This window comes from Telmatherina bonti, assembly GCF_933228915.1.
Source record: "Telmatherina bonti genome assembly, chromosome: 8".
Classification (NCBI taxonomy): Eukaryota; Metazoa; Chordata; class Actinopteri; order Atheriniformes; family Telmatherinidae; genus Telmatherina; species Telmatherina bonti.
The window spans coordinates 29,722,942-29,749,457 of record NC_136626.1 but is presented as its reverse complement, the minus strand read 5'-3'; the positions used below and the strand labels follow the sequence as shown (position 1 = coordinate 29,749,457).

Genomic DNA, 26,516 nt, shown 5'->3' with positions numbered 1-26,516 from the left:
TCTTTTCATTATAATAATTTTTTTTTTTTTTTTTTTTAACCTAAGATACGTGTGTTAAAATACTGCAGAGTATTAACTTTTTTTTATCTAGTTTAAAAAGTTTGGGTTTTCTGGCTGGAAAAAAAAAAACTTGAGCATCAAACCCCACAATGTTTTCTCTCTGGACATTGTGTTCTTTTTTTTTTTTTTTAACACAGAGGTTCCTTGCTGGACTCCTGACTCTGCCATTTTCTTTACATGACATGCTCTACGAAGATAACAGCGCAAATTCATTGCACTGAACACGACTAAACACCAGAGGTGTCAAGTAACAAAGTACAAATACTTCGTTACCTTATTTAAGTAGAACTTTAGGGTATCTATACTTTATTAGAGTAATTATTTTTCAGATGACTTTCCACTTCTACTACTTACATTTTTGTGCAATTATCTGTACTTTCTACTCCTTACAATTTAAAAATATAAATGAAAGTAGTTTACTCCTACATCTTTCTGGCATAAATATATATATATATATATATATATATATACATATATATATATATATATATATATATATGCTTTGTTTATTTTCTTATCACTTATCACTTAATGATTTTGTTTGTCTCTTAATACACATCTGTTGCCTTCACTGATTCCTGCAGCTAAGCTTATATTTACTGATATTCTAATAAAGATTGTTGATAATGTGCCTTTTGAAGTTAGACTCTTTGCAACAATGCGTATAGTCATCATATCATCCAGGCCATGAAACTCATCTTAATGCTCATACATGGTTCATTAAAATATTTGCATTGCACTCAAATGTGTTTTTTTAAAAATCAGAATCTACGTGGCTGAAAAGGTGTAACGCTTTCCAACTTTTTCAGTAATAACATTCTGATATAACATTATAGTCATTATAACTTTTAGAAAAATGTTATTTTGGGGAGTGCAATATAGGCTCCGGTGCCACAATTTTTTATAGGTATTTTTCCACACTTGCATTACTTTTACTTTTATACTATTACTATTTTTTTGAATCACTACTTTTAAACTTTTACTTAAGTAAAAAAATTGAGTTGGTACTTTTACTTATACAGACGTCTTTTTAAACCTGAGTATCTATACAGTTGTTCTCATATTTATTCATACCCTTTCATTAAAGAAGGAAAAAAAACAGCTGCCTGTGAAATAAGCTGAAATTGACAGAAGTAATAATAAATAAATAAAAAATCATTACATTATTTTCTAATTCTGGTATAACAGAAATATTTTCTTTAAAAAGCAAACAAATAAGATAATTAATTACTTATTACATACTGAACAATCCTTTAATGTTTCCCCTACAGTCAGGTGTTTTCTGTTCCTCTCAGTAAGACTTTTGCACCTGTTGACAGGTATTTTGTCCCACTGTTCAACAGAAAAGTGCTCTAATTTGTCCTGGATCAATTTGTTTTTGTTTTTTTCCCTTCAACTCAATTAAGTGAAAAAACGGTGTCTTATATAACTAAATTATATTTTTGCAAATTTTTAGTTATTGTTCCTTTTCTAAGTCTCCAGTTATATGAGTGACTGTTGTAAATTCAGCCTTTTCTTTAATGAAAGGGTATGAAGACATATGAGCACAACTGTTCTTCTACCTGAGTAATGAATGTGAATACTTTTGACACCACTGCTAAACACTCAGCAAAACCTCAAAACAACAACCTTCAAAAATTAACTTGAGCGACCTCCATTCTGTTTTGTTTTTGTTTTTCTTCTTCTCTGTTTACATGGAGAATTCCCGCACAGTAAAGACCGCCGCACCGCACCGAAGGACTGCGCGCCTCCGCGGCACGGATACCATTTCTGTCGGGATAACAGCCTTGGCACGACATCTGTCTCAAGTAGTCGCTCGTTCCGCGCGGTGAGAACAGGAGGGCCCCGCCCCTCCGTGTGCCTACAGCCAGGCAGCAGCACTCCCACCGCACCGAGCGAGCCCAGCTGTCGGTAACAGAGAAGATGGCAGAGCGGCAACAACAGAAACACGAAGGCAGGGTAAAGATCGGCCATTACATCCTCGGCGACACGCTCGGAGTGGGGACATTCGGGAAAGTAAAGAGTTAAGTCATGTTTTTGTGTCATGCGGTGCTTTATGAATGCGTTTGAGGCTGTCGGTCGGAGTAGTTAACGTGAAATAGTGTCCGAGCCCACCCCTTTTCGACGCACCGTGTTGAACTTGACAGTAAGAAGTTTGCGTAACTCGCCGCTTTACGGTGAGAAACAAGACTGAACTTGTACCGCAACTGCGTTCTGTGAATCCCACCACTTCAAAGTCAAATTCTTCCACCAAAGCCCCTTTTCTCTAGCTTACAGTTATCAGCTATAGCAGGTGTAGTTACCTGGAGGGCAACAGAGATGCAAAGTCACGCTGACATTATCGTCTCACAGCATTAAACAGTTTAGACTTTGTGGTCTTGCAGGTTTCTTTAGCTCGTCTTGCGGGGAAAGGAAAGCTCTGTTTCACCCAAACCCACCGTGAGAGCGTAACGTTGTCGTTAATGTTATGAGGCGGCGTTGCTAGTCCGATTAGTAGCCTCGCGTCTTGGCAACGCCAGCTTGTTCAGCACCTGCCAGGCTGAGGAAACCTTTGACGCACGTCAATCTTTAGTGGCAAATGTGATGGCAGGGTATAAATTCAGTTTTCTTAGCTAGTGTTTGGGCTCTCAGCGTGACCTTGTGAGCTTTCTTCCCCCACCTGCTTCTTGAGTGCGCAGTTGAATGGATGTTTTAGCTCACAGGGAGGCATTAAAGCTCCTGCTTTCACGGTTATATTATTATTAAGAGCATGATTATCATTTCTGTCAGAGATAACCATCATCATAACCCACTTGGAATTAATTCTAGATTCATGTAATCTAATGCCACATTCTTTCTTTCTTCTATTTTTTAAAGAGTTTGTAATTATGTATATTAGGGCTGCTTTGGTCCCGATTCGATTCCAATTTTTTTGGGTGCCGCTTCGATTTAAATTTCTATATTCAGTAATTTTTCCGATATTACTGATTTTCGTAGATTAAAAACGCAAAAAAATGTATCAAACTTTTTTTTTTTGCTAGTAATTTATCTTGATTTCAGTTAGGAGAAAACAACACAGTAGCCAGACAATCATTCTGCTGCTATAATGCCCAAGAAGACAAGTAAAAAGATCAATAAAACCAATAAAAATGACAAAAATTACATAGTAGATTAATTTTATTTAATTGGAAATATTTTTTTTTTTTTTTTTTTTACAAAAATATCTATTTTTAAATTGTGAAACAAAAAATCCCAGTTTTCAATTTTTCGGTTTGACTTTCCCACCCCTAATGGATATATTTTTTCTTTTTTTGTCAGAGCAGCTCATCTTCCTCCTATCAAGGGTTAATCACAGATTTTGTTCCCCTGTATGCAGATTTAGCAGCTGCAATAACATTTTGAACTGAGCCTCAGGCAGCCAGAAAACCGACCACAGACAAAGAGAACATAGGGGCTAAGTTACAAACATTAGAAAATACACATTTTTACACTGTAATGGTAAAGTTCTCCAGATCCTTTGGTAGCGTTTTAGTCCTACTGCATCAGTGTGGTCTGTCTGACTCATGTCTGTATTCTGTTCTTAGTTGGTGAGCATCAGTTGACAGGCCATAAAGTGGCTGTGAAGATCCTGAATAGACAGAAGATCCGCAGTCTCGATGTTGTTGGAAAGATCAAACGTGAGATACAGAATCTCAAACTTTTCCGACACCCACACATCATCAAACTGTAAGTTGAAGAAGACAACACATCCATCATTCATAAATAAGACTTAATTCCTGACAGGCTCCACACAGGAAGACTTAGCTTTGCTGTATTATTAACTCTTGTCGTGCGGGACCATTGCGATGGTGTTTCTGGTGTTTATGGTGGCTTGCTTTGCTTTTTCCTGTTTGTTTATTGCTGCTGGTCTGTACTGAGCATGCTCGCACGACATCCAAGATCTAGAAAGCACAAACATACTAAATCACACTCACAAACAAGCTTGGACCTGGATAAAGAAACCTGCTCTTCCGGTTGCTTTAAATCCTGCATGGCTAAATCCTTATCCCTTCGCAGATGTATGTTTTTCTTTCGCCGTGTCCACAGTCTTATATCTCCTTTGTCTCTTTCCCCTTGTCAGTCCATTCTTTTTGAGTCTCATTAATCTCTGTGTTATTTTTAGGCCGGGGTTAGGGTTAGCCTGTACTGTAACGCTGCAAGTGATGGCAGATATGTGAGCTCTCAGGTCACAAGCAGGAGTGTTGTGAAACTCTGTCAGAAACACATACATGCTGGTGTACAGTCATATCATGGTATCAGGTAACAAGTACAGTACCAAGAAAGACTCCGGAACATTTTGACCATGTTCACAGAAACACAGCATGAAATGAATCTCAGTAACGTTTAGCTTGCTCTTAGGAGCTTTTACCGTAAAGAGTATTCGGAAACCTTGAATGTGTGCATGCTGGACAGAAAAGTGGAGGGTTTTTTGATTTGGTTTGTATTTATTTCCCTCCATGGGCGCACACATGTCTTGATTCAGTCGACTCGGTAACAGAAACAGACCGTGATGAAGTGCAGAATCACCCACAAGCAACAACTCATGAGATGGGGCCTGTAGTTTAATATACTTGACCTTTATGAAAGATTACCTCCCTGCATCAGCCAGCCCAGCTGTAACTTCGTTTCTATGTACTTACAATGTCTGTGTTAATAAAGTAGGTTTTAAAGGCTTGATTGAATAAGGATAAAACAAGAAGCCAGCGAATAATCGAATAAGTTCACATTATTACAAGTGTGTTGTTCTAGGTACCAGGTTATAAGTACACCAACAGATTTCTTCATGGTCATGGAGTACGTGTCAGGAGGGGAGCTGTTTGACTACATCTGCAAAAATGGACGGGTAAGACATTTTTATGAATGAATTGACTGGTTAAATACATGAATTCATAATAAACTGCTGACATCAAACATGAAACTAGTGTTTTTATAGAACATAGAAATCCCCTGATTCCTTATTTGATCATGAAATGAAGTAAATACACGCTCAGATAAACAGCAACACTTGTCAACTTGAGCCATCTCATTGCTTATTGAAACAAAAACAAAACCAAAATGCCGTATGTGTAACACTACGTCCACCCTCACTGTCTCCGGAGTAATTAACTGGGTAAGTTGCAGCCAAGTGCTGTTAATCAACTACACTTAAATAATTTATCAAGCAGCAAGTGTGAGCTCCTCACAAACGAGCTGAAGCTTTGGCAGTGTGCCGCTCTGCAGCATTTAGGTGTTTGTTAACAAAATACCAAGGAGGAAAGACACCAGCTGTGACCTGAGAGAAGAAATTGTTGCAGCATATAAGTCTAAGAAAGGCTTTAAGGCCTTTTCCAAAATGTTTTAGTTTTTCCAAAGGTTTGAAATATGATGGAGCAGGGGTGTCCAGCTCCAGTCATCAGGGGACGCAATCTTGCAGGTTTGAAATGTTTTCCTGCTTCAGCACACCTGATTCATATTAATAAGCCAAAGTGGAAGTCTGTTGGAGCCGGGATACATTGAAAAGCCACTGGATCAGGGCTCTCAAAGATCGACTTTGGACACCCCTGTGCTTGATAGATGAGGGTGTCAGTGCATGTTCATTTCAAGGTCAGACTGTGCAGTGATGAGAGGAACTGCAGAAACCTGAAGAGCTCCAGTTCAGACTTTCCAAGTTTCAGTTAAAGTTCGTGGCAGCTCAGTGATGGCTTGTTTGGACTTTAGGTTGCCAAAAGAAAACCTTTTCTCTCTAAAGAGAACATGGCAGCAAATCTAGGTTTGCAATGTTGCAGGGAAAAGACTTCCGTGTTCTTTAGGTAGATAAGGCCAAAGTGGAGATATTATGCCAGATTACATGCCATGAAGTTTTGCAAAAACTAAACACAGCACGCCCGAACGAACACCTGATGTAAAGCCCAGTGGTGGAAGGGCTGTGATAGGAGCGAGTCTTACAGACACAGGACCTGGAAACCCTCCAGTCAGTCAGTCAACCTCTCTATGATTTTGCTTGAATTGCCTTGAGACGACTTTGTTGTTAATGGTGCCATGTAAATGAAGCTGAGTTGTAAACCAAAGTATTCTGTTATAAAATGTGAAATCTGGCAGCTGAAGCAGGGCTGCTTGATTATGACAAAAATTATGATCACGATTATTTTGACTGAAATTGAGATCTTGATTATTTAACACAGTTATACATTATTTTTAAACAACACTGCGCATCGTGGTGTTCTTGACTCCGTGTCGTGCATTATAACCGTCTAATGCACGAGTTGTTTAATCCGCTTTTACCACAGTCCCACACAGGAAACATTTCATATAGCATTTCTTTTTTACAACACTTGCTAAATATGCTGAAGTATAGAAACTATTTTATGTTGGCCTTGATGTACGTTTAATGCCAAACAACCGCTGTCAGGCTACAGCGCATTTCTCTCATTCACCTGTTAAATGACAGCTGATTTGAACCAGCTGATTAACGCATTGCTATGGTAACGGAGGAATATTACAGTGATTTAACTCGCCGAACTATGTGTGCGTATATACGAAAAGAATGCAGCCAGTTCTCACTGACAATGGTATAAACTATGTTGTAGTGAACTTCCACGACCTACTGCAGTTATTCTACATTGACCTGCATTGACTCAGCTCTAAGCTGAAGATCAGCTGAAACTGAATCATGCAACCATCTGAAGCACGGTGACGAATCGACATCAGAAGGGCTGAAAAATGAAAAATAAATAAGTTGTATGGATGTAGTGAGAGTCCAGACTTTAACCTTTTGGCCCTGTTTACACCACGATGCTGAGATGGAAAGATGCATAAGTTTGGTTGGGTTAGGTTTAGGCCTGGTTGCTGTTGTGTAAATATTTGTTGTTTTTATTAAATATGCAAAGCAGAAAGTTTAGTGTGGAAACGTTGTGTAAACAGGGTCTTAGTTTCACTGTCATTTACATTTAAATTGTATTGAAATGCAATTCTCTAAAAGTGGATTTGTCAACATAAAGTCCGATAAAGGTCTTAACTATCCCCAGAAGCTGTTCCCATCAGTACTTTTCTTACTTTAACAGCTTTCATCTTTCAGCTCAACAGCTCCACAGTGCAGACGTACTGTCACCATCCTGTAAGCTGCGTCTCAAGTCAGCACAAGCTGCTGTTTTCAGAAAAAACCCAGCAAAAACTCCAACACAGTGACTAAACAGTTGTTAACATGCCGAAGCATTTGGCCAGTTTCATTTGTTAGTGGTGCTCAAAACAGAACTAATGCAGCATTAAATATTTACACGGTACCGCCTCCTGTCTGCACCGATTCAGCACAACGCAGAACACGATCCAGTTCTTTTTCGTTTCTATATTTCCAGTCACAGGTCAGTTCATGCTGTAGGTGTGTAAAGTTTCTTTAGATCTACGCCTCCGTCACACAGTTCTACATTTCTGACAGTTTTATCTGATCTTTTCCTTTCATTTTGTGTCTCAGGTGGAAGACACGGAAGCTCGTCGCCTCTTCCAGCAGATTATCTCAGCCGTGGACTACTGCCACAGGCACATGGTGGTACACAGAGACCTCAAACCTGAAAATGTCCTGCTTGATGCCAACAAGAACGCCAAGATCGCAGACTTTGGTAAGATCCCAGTAGAACAGTAGGAAGCAGACACCAAATAACTCAGCAGGAGTATTGTTTGGATATTTAAAAAGTAAACAAGCAGAAAAGGACAGCACTTCACAGGTGAACAACAGAGAGGGCTGTTAGTGGAAGAGCAGACTGGAGTTACTTTGTAATTAGACAACTCGATTAAAGCCAGGTGAAAGTTTGTTTTCCAGCAGAAGAGGAAAGCGCCCGATGGAAGAAAGAGGAAAATACTTTTAATAACACACGAGGGCCCTTTTTGCACGGCGGGGTACGAGAGGTGGAGAGACGTCCCTTAGCAACGGCCAGGTCTCGTATCAAGACTGGCAGGAAGCCTTGAGGCCCAGTGTCATCTGATAGGGAAGGAATCGAGGGGGAATGTGGCAGGGGTGTCGAGCAGGACGAGGGTTTTAGCTGCCAGCAAAAAGACACTGGTGAGAGAGGGAGTGCTGTGGGAGCAGGGAGAAAAGATAAAGTGAAGGTCAGCAAATCACAGAATGTCTGATGTTTAGTGTACGGCACACGCCATGGCGAACACACAGAGGCTCATCCAATTACATGAGCTTTGTGTCTGGAGCTTAGAGTGTTGGCGGGGAAAGGAGGATAAAGATCTCAGCAGCGTCCATGGCATATAGCTTCACCCTCGCTGCCTGGCAGTATTCACTGTGAACTGTCTGCATAAGAGAACCAGCAGCAACAAAAACGATAACAGGAGTCTGTGTGTCGTCTCTTTTACTGTCAAAGTAAAGACGGCCGGATGTTAACGTGTGCTTGCCTTATGATTGGCCAACAGGACTGTCAAACATGATGTCAGATGGAGAATTTCTACGAACTAGCTGTGGCTCTCCCAACTATGCAGCTCCAGAGGTCATCTCAGGAAGGTGTGTGTATGTTATATGTGCAGTCACATGTGTGATCAAGACAAAATGATTGACCAATCGGATGATTATTTTCTGTTTAATCATGTGTCTGTATGTGAGTAGTGATAAGTAAAGGCCCAACTTGGACATTTAAAGATGCCAATCTTTAAATGTCTGATCAGATGCTGCAGTGATGGTAAATTATGAGACTTTTTAATCATCGCAGCGCCTGATTATTCTTCTGACTCAACCGTGAATCAGCTAATTGTTTCAGCTCTAATCCCACTTGCACTGTGTTTTTAGGACAATTGTTCAGTCACTATAATTCAGGTGGCTTTGCTGTGTGGATTACCGTTGGCAGGAATATGTGCCACACGTGTGTTTGTGTTGACGTGTGCCTGCATGATTCCAAAAAAAAAAAAATGCATGGGAAAAAAAACCTCCCCTTCGCTACGGTCAGAAACTCTACGGGGGTTCGTCACATCATGGTCACACTGTGTTCCACCGATCAAACCCGTCTCATATCTGTACCAGGCTGTACGCGGGACCAGAGGTGGACATCTGGAGCTGCGGGGTGATCCTGTACGCCCTGCTGTGTGGCACTCTGCCCTTTGATGATGAGCACGTTCCCACGCTGTTTAAGAAGATCAGAGGAGGGGTCTTCTACATCCCGGAGTACCTGACCCGCTCCGTGGCCTCGCTGCTAATGCTCATGCTGCAGGTGGATCCACTTAAGAGGGCTACCATCAAAGACATCAGGTACTAACCCGTCGCAGTTCAGTCAAGACCCGGCTTTTACCCGCCGTGCTGAACACTTTGGTGGACTCCACCCCCAGAGGTTACCATCTGTTCCATCACAGGAAAAAAAAAAAAAAAAAGGGACTCAACTTGAAGCTTTAAAACGACCATTTACAAAAAGTTGCATGTTTGTACAAACAGCAGTGTAAAGCAGCAGTCTGGAACGTGTTCCTCCATGTTAACGTATCCAGTTTTTACTGTACTGTACTCAGTCCTTCCTCTTCTTTCAGCTCTGTCAGGGGAGGAAAAGCCAAAGTGCTGGTAATCTGTGTTTGTCCTCACTGTTGATCACTTACTGAACACAGTAATCCCCCCTCTGAACTCCACTTTTCTTTTTAATCTGGAGCAACTAAAACTTCTCTTAGATGCTACCAAAGTTTCTTTTTTTATTTACCACCTTTTAGCTGCCGTACAAAATGAGACTAATCTGCCTCCATCAGTCCTGGCATCAGCTGATAGTAACGGGCAGATGTTGTGGGCAGGATCCATCCGTCAGGGGAACTTCTGTATATGTTTCATATTAATGGTTTAATATTTGGCAAGCGGCAACCTCCGGCGGTTAAAAGTGAAGCCTATGCGGAAGTGCATAAAACTGCAGTTCCCCCTTCATCCACTAGGGGCTCCAAAACAGACGAATCCCCATAGACTTCCATGTTAAAAAGGCCAACTTCACGGCAGAAATAAACATGTTTACAGCTTGGTTCAAAAATCCATTATTTTATAGGTCAGGTTTACCTTCATGACAACTGTGGGGGGAGTGAATTTTTTTCTAACTCGCCCGTTTAAAAGTAATTTAATCTCAAAGTTGGCATATTTAGGGGTGTGTCCTTTTGATTGACATGTATCATTCTCCCGCTTCAAATCAGAAAAATGTAAAATAACCATGGTATTTAGACGGTTAACAATGTGACTTAACTTTAGCCCGCTTACCTCCGTTAGCTGGTTAGCTCCTGTTATCTCCTGTTATCTCCGGGTTAGCTTGGTTTGCTTTTAGCTACAGAAAGCTCGGAGTTTGCTCGATGTCAATCATCCACCATGACGCTCACAGCCCCCCTCTCAGCTCCACCTCTTTGCCCATATTTGTGTTTTCCGGGCTAGACGACACGCATGCCCCTGCCAAGATGGCGATGGTAGGAACCGCCCACCGTGCTTTAATTCAGCTCTTCAGAAACCTATGGGTGACGTCACGGAGACTCCGTCCATCTCTTTATACAGTCTATGGTATTTGGCTTAATCAACAGACTATTTAATATCGGGCTCAGTCAATCAAAGTCCCTAAACAACGATGATTTGAGAGAAACGTTCAACACATATTTCACACATTCCAACACAGATGCTCTGCACAGTGCAGATGCTTTTGCCACTCAATAAACCTGTACTTCCCAGTGAGGGACGGTGGTGGAACGCTCAGCAACTAATCGCTCAAGTACTTTACAGAAGTACATTTGAGAGAAACTAAGGCGTCTAGTGCTCAATCCAACGCATCCCGTTTTATTTAATTCAGCTCTGTAAAACACAAAGGACACGTCTGCAGCTGAAAACAACCTAACGCGCCACCAGTACTACCAGTAAAAATGTAACTTAGTAAAGATGGCTTAGAGTCGGGCTGAGTTTAGTCCAGCTGCACATGGCGCCTCTGGAGGTACAGGTGAAGGAGAGACACACGCCCCAGTGGTTGCTGGGTTACTGTCTCGCCAGGTCTTCATCATGTTGCTGAAGTCATCCAAGCAGCTGGAAACGCTCGGCACCCGACACACATCTTTCTTCATTTCACTGCTGAACCACTTGGTTATGTCCGTTGTCCAAAGACATCACGTCACGTCTGACTTGAGTGCAAAGTATCGAGATAAGTTAAAGAAAATACACACACACACACACACACAACTTGCAAATATCTCGAGAGGTAAGTACTAAGAAAAGCACACACACATAAACTATCCAACTCCCAGATGTTTATGTTTGACTTCCTGCAGCTTTGAACGGTGAAATATTTGAACCCTTTTTCGTCGACCCCCCGCTATTTATTGTCAGATTCGGATCGAAGCGATGGAATTGGCAGGTGATGCTGTCTTTTGTTTTAGGGAACACGAGTGGTTCAAGCAGGACCTACCAGGCTACCTGTTCCCTGAAGATCCGTCGTACGACGCCACAGTCCTGGATGAGGAGGCTGTCAGAGAAGTGTGTGAGAAGTTTGAGTGCACAGAATCGGAGGTTATGTCCAGCCTCTACAGCGGAGATCCGCAGGTGTTTATGAGTTTTTACGCACGTAAAGTTCGGTAAGAGTTCGCGCCGCCTCCTTCATCACATCCGTCTGTCCTCCCTCTGCCCACGCAGGATCAGTTAGCAGTTGCCTATCACCTGATTATAGATAACCGCCGCATCATGACCCAAGCCAGCGAGTTCTACTTGGCATCCAGTCCTCCGCAGGGCTCCTTTATAGAGGAGGGCATGCCGCTGCCTCCTGGGGTCAAACCCCACCCAGAGAGGATGCCTCCACTCTTGGCTGACAGCCCCAAGTCCCGTTGTCCCCTGGATGCCCTCAACACCACCCGGCCCAAACCCATGGCGGTGAAGAAAGCCAAGTGGCACCTGGGCATCAGGAGTCAGAGCAGGCCTCATGACATCATGGCGGAGGTGTACAGAGCCATGAAACAGCTCAGTTTTGACTGGAAGGTGACAGAATATGTCTTAAACACACAGAGGATGTGTACAGAACACACACACACACAAGTCTGCTAATGACTGCTGTTTTGTGTGGTAGGTGGTGAACCCGTACCACCTGCGAGTACGGAGGAAGAACCCAGTGACAGGAAACCTGGTGAAGATGAGCCTGCAGCTCTACCAGGTGGACAACAGATCCTACCTCCTCGACTTCAAGAGCATTGATGGTAAGTGAGACCAAAGTTCTTTTCCGGCTGAACGTATCTCCAGTATTTCTGCAAGAAATACATATCAGAGAACTTGTTTTACTTTTTATTCTCATTTGAGCGTACCGGATGTGTCTTTGTGGCGGTGCAGTGCTGCTGAAAGGACAAAAGAGACTGAAATCCAATTTATCTTCTTCCGTTTTGCTGCTGTGCTTTCTGAGTGGAGTCAAAGCAAGTGCAGATTTTTCCGTTTTATACCGTTAGCACACATAAAATAAAATACGTCTTTCAATGGGAAAAGTTGAATATATTTTTGTCTTCTTTGTGGTTTGAAAGGGAAGAAAAATATTTTTTTCTCCCATTTTTTTGTGCACATTACCTTTTTTTTTTTAAATCAAAGATAATTTAGAAATTTATGTTTCAGAAAAATAAAAAAAGAAATTAAAAGACAAAGAAAGTAAAACGGTTTTTAATCCTCTCATGTGTGAATCATTAGAAAAAACAATGCCAGATTTTTTTCACCTGCAGTATTTTACTTCTACAGACATCCAAAGACACATTTTTCTTTCTCTTTCATATTATGTGACTATTTAGTTTATTCGATCTATTCTATTAAATATTTATAAAATATCATATAGTCATATTTCTACAATAGAGATGTTCTATAATAAATGGACTGGACTCATTTCTTGTCCTGTTTATCACTGAAGTAAACTGGGTAATTACATGTACGTGTATGTGTGAAATTTTACACTGTATATGTTTGTGGCAGTGTGTTGGGTGATTCTCATTGATTGCAAATGTAACAACCTCTCTTATACCAGAAAACAGCTTTTAAACAGGAGTCCACTGCAGTGGACAGCTGCATGAAAGCGGTTCAGATATCAGCTGATACAGTTGTGGTCATATTTATTCATACCCTTTCATTAAATAAGGAAAAAAACCAGCTGCCTGTGAAATGAGCTGAAATTGACTAAAGTTATAATAAATAAAAATGTTATGAAAATCATTACATTATTTTCTAATTCTGGTTCAATAGAAATTTTTTTTTTTTTAAAAAGCAAACAAATGAGATGATTTATTACATATTACATCACTCATAAAGTAATATTTAGTTGAACAATCCTTTAATGTTTCTGCTCCAGTCAGGTGTTTTCTGTTCCTCTCAGTCAGACTTCTGCACCTGTTGACAGGTATTTTGTCCCACTTTTCAACAGAAAAATGCTCTAATTTGTCCAGGACCAATTTGTTTGTTTGTTTGTTTTCTTTCTTCAACTCAATTAAATGAAAAAAACAGTGTCTTATATTACTAAATTATATTTTTTGCCAATTTTTAGTTATTGTTCCTTTTTAAAGTCTCCAGGTATTTGAGTGACTTTTGTAAATTCAGCCTTTTCTTTAATAAAAGGGGATGAATATATGAGCACTACTGTACATGTACTGTTAGGTAACAAGACACCTGATGAAGCGGTCTACATAAACATGCTGTTATTTGAGTGACTTGTAAATTCAGCCTTTTCTTTATAAATACATATGAGCACAACTGTAGACTTTGTGAAGCACTTTCTGCAAGTTTTTGAGTTTTAAATCTGAGAAATGTTTGTTTATAAAGCAGGCAACTCCTCTTTAACGGATTTTGATGTTTCTATGCCGCAACCTGCAGACGACATCATCGAGGCCGTCGGCTTTAAATCTGGGTCGTCCACTCCCCAGAGGTCAGGCTCCACCGCCGGTCTCCACAGACCCAGACTGAGCATCGATTCTGTGAGCCCAGCGATAGATCTGCCTTTGCTCAGCTCGTCTCTCCCAGGATCCCTCTCTGGTAGTTCCCCTCAGCTCACCCCACGCCAGGGATCACACACCATGGACTTCTTTGAAATGTGTGCCAGCCTGATCACCACACTCGCACGCTGAGACGTCCCTTCCTGTAGCCTGGATGTCAGCGGGGTTTTTAAGCTAACTGGGAGGTAGGAAGTTGTAGATGTTTGGAGTGACTTTCCTCTTTCTGTTCTCCAAACAGCACTGTGATCAGCAATACCTGTGTGGTGTTGACCTCAGGTGATCGGGGAGAGAAAAAGGGAATAAAATCAGAATAATCACTTTTTTCTTTAAAAAAAAAAAAGTTTTTCCATACAGACGTTGGGGTGAAAGTGTCGGGTGATCGAACAGCGTGTGAAAGCAGATTGTAGGACTCAGCTTTGTTGATGATGTCAGCAAAAGTGAGAGATGAGTCAGCAAAGGTCAAGTTTATGGTCACTCCTCCATAAACGCCTTCAGTCTCTCATTACCTGCTGAACCATGATCAGGGCGATCACCATTAGCGCTGAGTCAGAGGAAACATTACACACAGAATTCTATGTCAAGTTTTTTATAGTTTGTAAAAAAAAAAAAAAAAAAAAAGCTTTTCTTATCCATGTATATTTATATTACAATCATATTCCATAGCTGACAATGTTGACAAAGTTATACCAAATAACAGACTTTATACATCAAAAATATTATTATTATTATTTAGGTATCAGATCCTTGTTTTTTTTTTTTTGAAAGATGGGGTTTTTTTTTAGGTACTGTAGTTTTATTATTTTAGCACTACATTAGTGTTTTAACCTAATTTTCAAATAGATGATGAATGAATCACCAGAGGCAGCAAGATGGTGCGAAATATGAAACTTAGTTTGTGTAGCACACACATGCACACCATCTCACACGGGCTTTTCTGCTCACTGTCTTTACTATCTTGCAAATATGCAACCCTCACAGAGCTCCTAATAAAGCCGCTGCCACTCAGCGCGTCAGAATGCAGTTTAATAAAGCAAGCAGAGCAGACCTGCGACTCCAGAACAGGCAATCAGTCAAGTATGCAGTAAGCTTAGTTATAACAGATGTCTCATGATGCAGCAGGAATGTTTTAGTGTAGCAAACATTGTCACATTAAGCCTTTAACACCACAAGAATTTGAAGCCTTGAAATGAATTTTACACATTAAATACATTTTTTTTTCTGCACCGATGTGCAAACATCATCAGCCACGTCCGTTTTCCTGGAAGCAGGTCGGAAGATGCTGCTGGAAGCGGTGCGAGATGGTGTGCATGTGCTCCAGGAGAGCATAAACCACTGAAACTTTCTCCAGTTGCCTTAAAAGAATGCAACACAGTAACTCTGCACATGCATACGGAGAGTGTGTGTGTGAGTCAGATAAGTGTGTGTCACATAGTTGTTGTGTTTTTACTGACTTGACACGGGCGCGTCAGGATTTTGGTTTGAACTGTTGGGAGGCTAGAGGGAAGAGGAGGCGTCCACTGAGCTCCTGGTCACTTTAGCGGTTCCTTTCTGATGAGTCAGCACTTTGAAAGTCTCAACCTGAGGTCAGCCGTTTGAAGAGTTAGCGCTCGGTCTGAGCGGACACACAGCTGATGACCAGCGCAGCTTCAGCACTGATGGGAACGTTCCGCATCGTCCTGTCAGGACGTTCCGTCGCATCTTTTCTGGCTGAATGTAAAGCGAACGTTGGTGCTGAATCTTATGCATCTTCTCTCCTGGTTTTAATGGTCAGCGTTTAGGGCTGGAGCGTACAGACGTTTTGCCTTCCTACTGTTTGCAGTACAGCGGAGGTCTGAGGGATTTACTGTAATCGTTTTGCTGTTTACTGGCGTCTCAGATCTTTACAAAACACTGTAAACAGGCTGTCAGCTGAAAGCAGTAAAAACACTGAACGCACCTGCATCTTTTTTTTATCTGTCTTATGTTCTCCGGCTGGAGGCGTGTGATTGACTAAAGGAAATGAAGACGAGGTTTGGTATGACAGTGATGTGAGTGAAAGTGTCAGTGGGAAGATGATTGAGGGTTACTTTAACAAAACAATTCAGACATAAATAGACATAAATGCACAAGAATTGAATATGTTTTGTTGGAACTCTGTGATGGACTGGCAACCTGTCCAGGGTGCACTGGCCTGTCACCCAGCGACTGCTGGGATAGGCTCCAGCTTCCCCGCAACCCTTAATCAGACTAAGCGGCTCGGAAAATGGATGAATATTATTGAAACTATTTTCATGAATTCTTCACATGTTCAGCTACTAAAGAATCTGCCTGGACTGGGGCTGTTTGGGAGCTGCTGGGACAAGATGTTTTAGGGTGTTTTCAGTGTTGGAGAAGATAATTATAAATAAATGTGGTGGTTTGAACTTCCTCCCACCATGAATCCATTCGTGTTTCTTTCCCCTCCTGGAGGACATCAGTGTTGCAGAGCAGCGCTGAGCTTCTTAAACATCCCCAGAAAAATAAAGGAACCTCATGACTGAATTTGCTGCTCTGATGTGAAGTGAAATCTCAGCTCGGTGTTGACTGAGTCGGTTTCTTTGCGCGGTTGGAGCGCTGCTGGTTTCAGTCATTTCTGCCTTATCAGCTCACGGTGAGCTGAAGCCGTAAACGCTGCAGTCTTTGACGTTGTACTGAAACCTTTACTACATATATGATGTTTTTACAACTGAGGTTTCTCTGTTCCGAAACCGCTGCCTTCCCTGCTGCAACACACACCTTTATAAACACCAAACTCTATGAAAAGCATCTTTATTACATCCTGTTTTTGTCTTCGGCGACTTTCCCTCTGCGTGATGAGAACCTTTGTTTGCATCCTGCCCTTTATGCATCCATCTCTGGTTCTCGCGTCCCAAACGGCACACAGCTTGGATCAGTGCGTTCCCTTGTCTTGCAGGAGTCGTGGGTCAGACTTAAAAACTCCTCTGATATGACCAGTATTTACCGCCAGGTGTAGTACTCTTATTAAAGCTGTAAACAATCTCCTGTGGCATGTTTGTCCTGTAAACTCCAGTCTGTGTTTCTGGCTCTCCGACATGCCAGCAGGCCTGATGAAATGCAGATTCTCTGTCGTACCAAAGTGATTCTTTTCCACGGCGATGCCACGCTCTCTTCAGCTCTAACGGGGTTCTTACGATTAGCGCAACCTTAAAACCCCCCCAGTCTGTGTCATATGTGTGTGAAATCTGTCTGGATGCACACTGCTTAATGTGAAAGTCTACAAACATACGATTTTGTGTGTGTGTGTGTGTGTGTGCTTGTGTGTGTGTGAGCAGTGTCTTTCCGTCTCTCTCTGATTGGGGTTTGGATTTCTCTTGTTATGCACTGCATGATATTGCTGTTATGATTTGCACTTTAATGAGTATTTATTGAAAAACAAATAAACAAATATAAAACAACATTTCTGCCTTTCTTTTTGTTCTTGTTCCTTTTTGTCTTTTTTTTTTTACACGCTTACACACACAAGTCATCAGGTTACACAGCTGGAATATCGTTCATCGCCTCATATAAACATAGAGTTGAAGGCATGGGGCAGAGACACCTGTTGGACTATAAAAAAAAACAGAAAATGAAGCGCATGGATGTTTCTATGACCAACTGCAGGACCGGACATTAAACTCCATGTAGCTTATGTGCTCATTTAAATACATACAGTTAAACACTCTGCAAAAATGATCAAGCAAGAATAAAAAAGTTTAAAATAAAAGTTATGTTCATGCATTAAAAAAAAAAAAAGTAATGCAAACACTCAGAAATAAACCTGACCATAGTTATTAAGCAGTAACTGTAGGAGAAACGGCCAGAGAGAAGGAGCAACATGCAGTAACGCTGGACAAGCTGCAGCCAGTGGTCCCACCAGGCGAGCTAAACGCCACCCTCATCACATCAGCTTATTCATCTCTTTAGTCCTCTGCTGCAAAATCTATGCAACTGTCGGTGAATAAGAAACATTTAAACTTCAGTTTGAAGTTTTAAACAGATGAATATTTAGAGACTTGCTTCTGTGGATCCAGAGGAGCAACCTGATAATCAGTGGAATTAGGTTTCTTCCTGTTTTTCTGATGTTTCCTCAGGAACAAACTGTCCTGCTTTCATTGTCAACATGTAAGAACCTGCAGCTTCAGCAGCAGCGGTGTGGTGGCTCCTCGCAGGCTTCCCACTGACAGCTTGTAGGAGCAGAAGAAAGATTTCCAGTTCATCATTCTGATCCATAAGGCGCCCTCGCAGTTGTCGGGGAAAATAAGGTCAAAATCAAGAATATCCTCGTATAACATGGGGAAGACAAATCCTGTTGCACCTGGATGATTATATTTTCTTTCTTTTTTTTTTTTCTTCGCTCCTACAAACTAAGACAGAAACATGAAAGAGACGGAGGGAAGAGTCCATCTGACGTCACCTTATGGTCATCACTCCACCGTGAAGTCAGCATACAGGTCAGGAGGAGGTAAAATAATCACAGAGGGATCAAAATCCACAACAAAATCCTGCGCTGAACAATCCTCAGGCCTGCGGCAAGAAGATGAAAACAGATTGGACTCGATTCTCAACAGAAACTAATCATTTACAAGCTGCCATCTTGCTATAATAAATATGTCGCTTCATGCGGTTGAAGCGCATTAAGTTGACAATGTGTCATTGTCCCATGATGATACGAGCCAGCTCGACTTGTCCTGGTAGGACAGGAGGGCATTTCCAGTCCATCTCATTTCTTCTCAGACTAATGAATAAAGCATTCACTGTTTTCATGCCCAGAAACCCATTCCAGGCGAAAAGGAAGAAAACCTGTCTGCGTACAGGTTCCACAGCATGTTTAGCATTTTTATGTGTGTGTACGTGAGTGTGTGTGTGTGTGTGCGTGTGTGTGTGTGTGAAACTTCTGTACTTACGCTTCAGGTGCTGCCTCTGCTATCGCTGCCATCTCTGCTACAGGTGTCGGACCTGCATTGGAACAATTTATTAGAAAAGTTTTAACTGATTTAAACGCCACATTGTCTTTAGAAACAAGGTTGTTCAGATTTTACTTACTTGTCTCGGCTTCGATGGAGCTGTCAAACAAAAACGACACGTATTCGTTAGGAATCTGTGTGTGTTTGTGTGTGTGCAACACAGACACATGTGCCAGTATACTTACCCAGCAGGGGGCGCCTCAGTTGGAGGGAAATGGAAAAATGTTGCTAACTTCTGAAGTGCTTCATATCTCGCCCTGATATAAAGATTAAAAAAAAAGTGATTTTAATTCTCTCACATCCTTGTTGTGGACATGTGGGCGTCTGACTGGATTAAAACTGGTGAACTTACTGGGCTTGGGAGTCGTCGGTGGTCATGTCACTGTGACTGTGCTGGTGGTTTATGGGAAGGTCTTTGTTTCCTGTGAAAAGAGTATTTTTAGCATACCAAAAGCATTCTTTTGTCAGGTTAAAAACCTGGACTTTGTCATCACATTTAGCAGCTAGCAGCCTCTGGTTTCACCAGACAACCAGTTCATCCAACAAAACACAAAGCTGGGATTGAGCAAACAGTTTACAGCTGTAAAGTAGATTCAGACTTTTCAACTGCAATATCAGCAGCAGCTCATGTTGTCACATTGAAAACAAACCTAATTCAGATGATTAAACTATTTTTACTGACATTTCAATGCTTCTAACCTCTTCTAACCAGATTATTGGAATGTTTGTCATTTTGCTGAACCCAGAAGAGGCGAGATCCAGGCAGAGAAGAACTGTCAGGGCCACGTTTAAACATAGTAAACATAAAATGTTTAAACATAAACCACTCAAAAACGCACTGCATCCAGCTTGAATCCCAATCTTGAATTACTTTTGGTTAAGTTAGAATTTTTTTTACTCCAGTTTTCAGTTTGTTTGTGCACATTGGAGGCAAAGATTTATGACAAAAACAGCTTCTTGACATATCAGTAAGCCGTTTTCATTAAAACTTATGTTTAAATGAGACAAGCTTCTTTTTGAGAGTCTAATTCTGATCTTTGGCATTAATACATTTCTGAAGAACGCATGAAAACATAATAATATGCAGGCAAATGAATCCAAATGAAAAAAAAGTAGGATTTTTTTTGTGTCCACGGTTACATTTCACGCAACCCTTATTGTAACGATTGGTCACTAAATCTCTCTAAGTATCTCAGAGTCACAACTTTTTATATCACCCTTCATCCTCCTCTGGTTGATGCAACAAAATCCAGATTTGTTACTATCAGAAATATTCCTGCTCCCTGCTGGAAGAACGAGCCAGAGGATGGCATGGAACACTAAGCTCTACCTTTATAGTTAGAGATAGTCTTGCCATCCATTAGTCCTGCAGCCATAGGGATGAGCATCTCCTGAGTTGGAGTCTGCATGTACGGGGTCCAACTGTCCGGGTTATGCTCTCATAGTTAGAGCATAACCATGCTAGCCATCTATTAGTCATGCAGCCATGAGGACAACGCCTCATGCACAGAGTAGTACCTTGCTCCCTTTCCCTAATGTTTAAATATATAAATACATGACAATGTTGCCGTCTCTAACTTATTTCTCTTTTGTTCTGCAGGTTTTCCTGAATAAGTGCAGTTGTACATGTTGATCTGTCTTTCCTGTCCTCTCCACTCCAACCAGTCGAGGCAGATGGCTGCCCTCCCTGAGCCGGGTTCTGCTGGAGGTTTTCTTCCTGTTAAAAGGGAGTTTTTTCCTTCCCACTGTCGCCGCGTGCATGCTCAGGATGGGGGATTGGATCAAAGTCAAGATTTGATGCAATCAGTTGGTTTCTATCATAGGTTATTTATGAATTAGCTTGAACTGATGTGTCTGTAAAGTGCCCTGAGAAAACGTTGTTGGCCCTACACAAATCAAGCTGAATTGACATGAATAGTGAAGGAGTTTTCCTCAACAGGAAAGTCCTGACTTTTGCCTCGGCAGGCACAGCTTCAGTGGAAAATCTGAAATCTACACAAACATGCTGATTTTTCATTTTTAAAAAAATGGCGGGATTCTTCATGTCTTGGAGCTTTAATGATCTTTGATATCGAAGCAAACCTAAACATGTCTGCATCTGCATCTTTATAAGACTGCATAGCTGAATTAATTTACATGACCTTATCCTGATATAAGATCCTACAAGAAATTCTTTTGTTGGTTAACACGTCCTAAGTTACTTTGACTCAACACACACTATCTGTGTGAGGATTTCTTACCCATATCTGGCATGGAGGCGGTCCTGGTGTGAATCCTGCGGAGGGAAAAAGAAACAATACTGAATGTCTTCCTATGAAATGAAATCTGATTACCATGGTGACGGTTACTCACGATGGCGGGAATGGGTCTGTAGTTTGCGGGTCAGGAGGGAGCAGTTCATCATCATCACAGGTCCACTCGTCGCTGTCGTCTGAGACTGAACACAACACCATCAAACTGCTGCTGCAACATTTAAAGCCCAGTAATCAGCAACGAAGAGTAAAAACTTACAGCTTTCTGTTGACTGAGGAAAATGGTTCGAAGCTCTGAGGAAAAAAAAAGACAAAACATCCGGAAGTCAATCTTTACAAGTCATAGTGATGACTGGAAACTTGAATGAGTCATTTCACTGAGTTGTGTGTGTGGCGTTTCCTGTTGGGAGCGTCATACCTGCTCCCCGTGCTGGTAACCTCCGCCTCCATGATGTTGCTATTGCGCATGGTTTTCTTCCCCACCTCCAGCATCTCCTGGATGTCCAGCTCCAAATGATCCACAGAGACGTACCCATCTGGAGCACATGCATGCATACGGTAACTACAGGTGTCCACAACCAACAAAGCCCCCAGCCTTCCATTCCTGTTCCAGCCTGACAGAAGGTTTGCTTCCTCACACACACCTTCCATCTTCCTCTGAACACACTGATGATGATATGAGGTTTTCAACTCACAGTTGTTGCTGCTGTCCTTGGCGAGCCACTTCCCTTTGGGACAGTTGGTTGTCCGGATGATGCTGATGACGTCGCCGCTCTTGACGGGCAGATCGTCCTTACGGCCCTTTGTCGTGACAGTGACTGTTGCCTGGTACATGGCCTCCTCCTGTCCTGTGATCTAATGCACACAGCAACAGGTTATCCTTTTGGTTTGTCTTCTCCTCCCCAAGACCAGATCTAAAAGGTTTCCAGCTGTCGGTGTTGTGTTTTCTGAAAAACTTGGACCACTTAGAACCATCCCAGTAATGCAGCAGACTACTAAGATCCTGGAAAATGTCACCCTGTAGATAAGCTGAGGGTAAAGAAAGACAAACAGCACCGCTGACAGACGTTTCACTGACAGGTGTTCTACGTTCACCTTCCACAGAAACATTAAGACCAACCAGTTTTTCAGGATGTTCTGATGAAGAGGATGACTGCGGTGTGAATATTCCCGGCACTTTAATTTCTTTCATTTGAAATTATAGTTTGTAAATTGCCGCAAAAGGGCTGAAAGACTTGAAAGGAGTCTGAAACTGGTGAAACTGGTGCAGTTTAGACTGCAGAGAGACCTACAGAAAGTCTTGTCCAGTAATGCACAAGTAAAAATTCCTCATACCGTATATGGGGCTAATATGAAGACGTAGTAATCAAGGTTTAAGAAAAGACAAGCGGCTTGTCCTTCCTCCAGATCATTTCAGATTTCCTTCTTCACCATCTGGTTCATGTTGACACTGGCTAGAAAAATCCAAAGTGCTTGTCAGATGGCATTGAATGATTTGGAAACGGCTCAACAGCGGTACTACGGGAAGTTCTGAAAGGACATGAAAACGGTGCGGTGGATATATATATATATATATATATATATATATATATATATATATGTATACATATATAATTCGATATTTTTTTTCTGCTTTATTTGGACATTTGCTGCAGCTCTGTGTAATATTTGGGTGGAAGTTAAATCCTGGTTGAGTCTGAACCAGAATCAAAGTTGTTTACAGATTCATTTAGATTTTTTCTATGACAGGTAGTATATATATGTATATATATGCAATAGATCTATATCTCTGTTCATTTTCTACCTTGTATAAACTCCTTCAAAGGGTACAAAATGCTGCTGAACATCTTTAAACTGATACACAAAGATAAAAACATTTCTACCATTGTAGCGTCTTTCTTTTAGCTGCCTGATGATTTTAGAATCAATTACGGATTTAATTGATTTTTAATGCTCTCATGCATGACTTACTAAAAAACAATGCCACATTTTTTTTTAATTTCACATGCAGTATTTTACTTCTACAGATGTGTACAGACACTTTTCTTTGTTTTTTATGCTATGGGACTTTTCATTTAGTTTATTTAATCTATTCTACATAAATATTTATCAAAGAATACATAGTCATATTTATATGATAAAAAATATTCTTTAAAAATGAACTGGTATCATTTCTTGTCCTGTTTATTACTGAGGTAAATTTGGTAATTACATGTACGTGCATATATGAAACTTTATACTATATTTGTTTATGATTCAACTGATTAATGAACAGAAACACGAACAGTGTGAAGTAGTGCTCAATGATGTGAGACATTAACGATGGGTTGAGGAGATGGATGCAGTCCTGAGTGTTTCATAAACAACTAAAATTTTTTTAAAAAGTAAGTCTTTTGAATCAGATTTAAAGAATCTTTTCATCTCCCGTACAACAGGCTCGTAGAAAGAAAGCTGAGTGTGAAATTCATAGATCTTCTGTCAGAAATACGGCAAACTGTGATTCACATGTTTACACAGATTGGCTTTGCACATGCTGCATCAGTTCAGCGCGAGGAATGAATCCAGACAGGTTTATATGCACAGACACACACCCCACCCTCCTCCGCTGCCCCATCACCCTCCATGTCTTTCCGTCAAAACAACAAGACTCACTTTGAATTTTTTCTTCAGAGCGTTCTCCCTCTTTTCTCTCTCCTTCTGCTCTTTCTTCTCCCGCTCCTGCTTCTCTTTTAGCTCCTTCTTCTCCCGCTCCTGCTTCTCTTTTAGCTCCTTCTTCTCCTTTTCCAGCCGCTGCCGCTCTTTCTTTTTCAGCTCTTTCTCCTCCGCTCCCTCTGCGGCAGCTTTCTTATCAATCCTGCAGAAAGGAGATAGAAAGAAACCACGGTGTTGACTGAACCAGCAGGGGAGGGTCGCAGAAACATAAGCAAACCAAACTCTCTCTGGGTGACTGAAAGATTAAAAAAAAGGGGAGGAATGGTCCAAAAAGAAGGTCTTACCTGCCAAACCTCCCTGTTTTGGTTTTCTCTTGAACCTGGAAATAAGAGATAAGTTGGTATTTAAGTCATGTTTAATAAAAATGACTCATGAAGCTGTGAAGAGGAAGAGGAAGTTTCTGGAAAGTCTCATTAAGATGCTTACTGTTTCTGTTGGAGCTTCAGCGTACGGGTCTGAGGAAAAACACAGATATTTAGTCATACAAAAAAAATCTAAGGCAGTTTAAATATTGGCTGTTTGAAATACACGCACACACACACACACACACAGAAAGCTTTTAACTTAAGCTGGGAAAAGTTTTGCTTGTTTCTAATGTAAAAAAGAGATGATGATCATTTTAATGGGTTACCAGCATCATGTTTGAGGAATGGAAAGATCGGAATTTATTCCTCTTTTAACAAGCATTGCAGGTGTTTGTAAAGTAAAGTGAAAAATATGCCGTAGTTTTTTACAGGCTTTTTACTTGTGTAGAAAGTCTCTGGTTTCTCAAAGCTTTTAATGACGTGGTATGAAACCCTGCGTTGCTTTCCTTCTCACACTCTCTATTAGGACTTTTAATCATGTTACTGACCTGCTGCCAGTTAAAATAATTACTTTAGATATTAAATAAAAAATCTTTTGTCAGTCTAATTGCTGTTATAAGTCAGTCCTCACTCTTTGGGGTCCCTTTGCGCTTCTTGCTGTTGGCGCTCTTCCCCTTCTTCTTGCCGGAAGACGCGGAGATGTCCTCGTACAGATTTTCTGTGCTTATGATGACACTGTTGCGGTTTTCTGCTGGAGGTCTACAGGACACACAGCAGCAAATGAAACCAACGTCTCAGACAGGTGAACAAGTGTTTCAGAATAAAGAAGTGGAAATGTCTTACTCCTCCACCGGCGGCGAGTCTTGGGTATTTGTGAGGGGAGATTCCAGCTGCTCTACAGTAGCTTGGTAGTCTCCTTCATACGCTGGTTCTGAGTGGATCTCAGTGTATCCTGAATCAGCTATTCCATTAGCGTAACACTCAGGAGCTGGATAGTCCTCGGTCCCCCACTCTGATGTGGGCACTTCTGGAGTATAAGCTTCTGAATCATCAAACACTGGGATTTCTGCAGCGTCGACCTCCGAAAACTCAGGTGAAGCAGGCGTCGCTGCAGACGGAGAGCAAAGGGATATAAAAACATGTCACCATCCTAGATTTGTTTCCATAAACTGTAGCAACAGCAGACGTTCAATTACCTTCAAAAAGGGGAGGAGGGGGAAAAAATACAATAGGTGATGGAGGTCCGTATGGTTCCTCTGGAACAGGATCTTGGGACTCCACATCTGGTGAGAACCTTCTGGGTGGAGGAGGGGGAATCTCCAGCTGGTCTGGCATATCATCAGCCCCCTCTGTTGGGATGTCCTCCAACTCCGGGGTGGCTTGTCCTGAGAGAGAGAGGGACATGCTGCAGCATAAACAACCTGGAGGCAGAGGAGGGCGAGAGGAGGCGTGCAAGGCAGAGGGGACTGATTTGTGAGGAAACCAAACCAGTCAAACACACTGCAGAAGACATTTCTCTTATTAAAGCCTGCCTCGTACTACGGCTGCACTTTTTAAAGTGTTTGCCTTTACAGAAGCAGCGAATCGCTCCTTTTCAGAAAGACGCAGCAGGAATTTCATCCCTTCAGTCGCCGGTGATCCAAGAGATTTCCTTCAAACCTCTTTTTAGAGCGTCAACTATACTTAAAGACTGCATACAGTTGTGCTCATATTTATTCATACTCTTTCATTAAAGAAGAAAAAAAAACAGCTGCCTGTAAAATGAGCTAAAATTGACTAAAGTTATAATAAATAAAAATTCTATGAAAATCATTACATTATTTTCTAATTCTGGTTCAATAGAAATATTTGTTTTTTAAAAAGCAAACAAATGAGATGATTTATTACATATTACATCACTCATAAAGTAATATTTTGTTGAACAGTCTTTCAATGTTTCCCCTACAGTCAGGTGTTTTCTGTTCCTCTCAGTCAGACTTCTGCACCTGTTGACAGGTATTTTGTCCCACTGTTCAACAGAAAAGTGCTCTAATTTGTCCAGGACCAATTTGTTTATTTGTTTGTTTTCTTTCTTCAACTCAATTAAATGAAAAAACAGTGTCTTATATGACTAAATTACATTTTTTGCCAGTTTTTAGTTATTGTTCCTTTTTAAAGTCTCCAGGTATTTGAGTGACTTTTGTAAATTCAGCCTTTTCTTTAATAAAAGGGGATGAATATATGAGCACTACTGTACATGTACTGTTAAGTAACAAGACACCTGATGAAGCGGTCTACATAAA

General features: G+C 41.2%; 1 protein-coding gene across 2 annotated transcripts; it reads left to right on the top strand.

The window, feature by feature from the left end:
- The first annotated feature begins 1,773 nt into the window (after nt 1-1,773).
- Nucleotides 1,774-17,412, top strand: prkaa2 (protein kinase, AMP-activated, alpha 2 catalytic subunit). Of its 2 annotated transcripts, XM_079244996.1 has the most exons (10): nt 1,774-2,083; nt 3,624-3,765; nt 4,828-4,921; nt 7,526-7,670; nt 8,470-8,557; nt 9,071-9,295; nt 11,416-11,578; nt 11,669-12,007; nt 12,096-12,222; nt 13,865-17,412. In XM_079244996.1, the coding sequence occupies exons 1-10, from the start codon at nt 1,984-1,986 to the stop codon at nt 14,113-14,115; spliced, it is 1,674 nt and encodes a 557-aa protein (XP_079101122.1). In that variant the 5' UTR covers nt 1,774-1,983; the 3' UTR covers nt 14,116-17,412. The 2 variants fall into 2 exon arrangements, with proteins under 2 accessions (XP_079101122.1, XP_079101123.1); XM_079244997.1 differs by lacking the exons at nt 12,096-12,222; nt 13,865-17,412 and having other exon boundaries at nt 11,416-11,610; nt 11,703-11,829.
- Nucleotides 17,413-26,516: the final 9,104 nt, after the last annotated feature.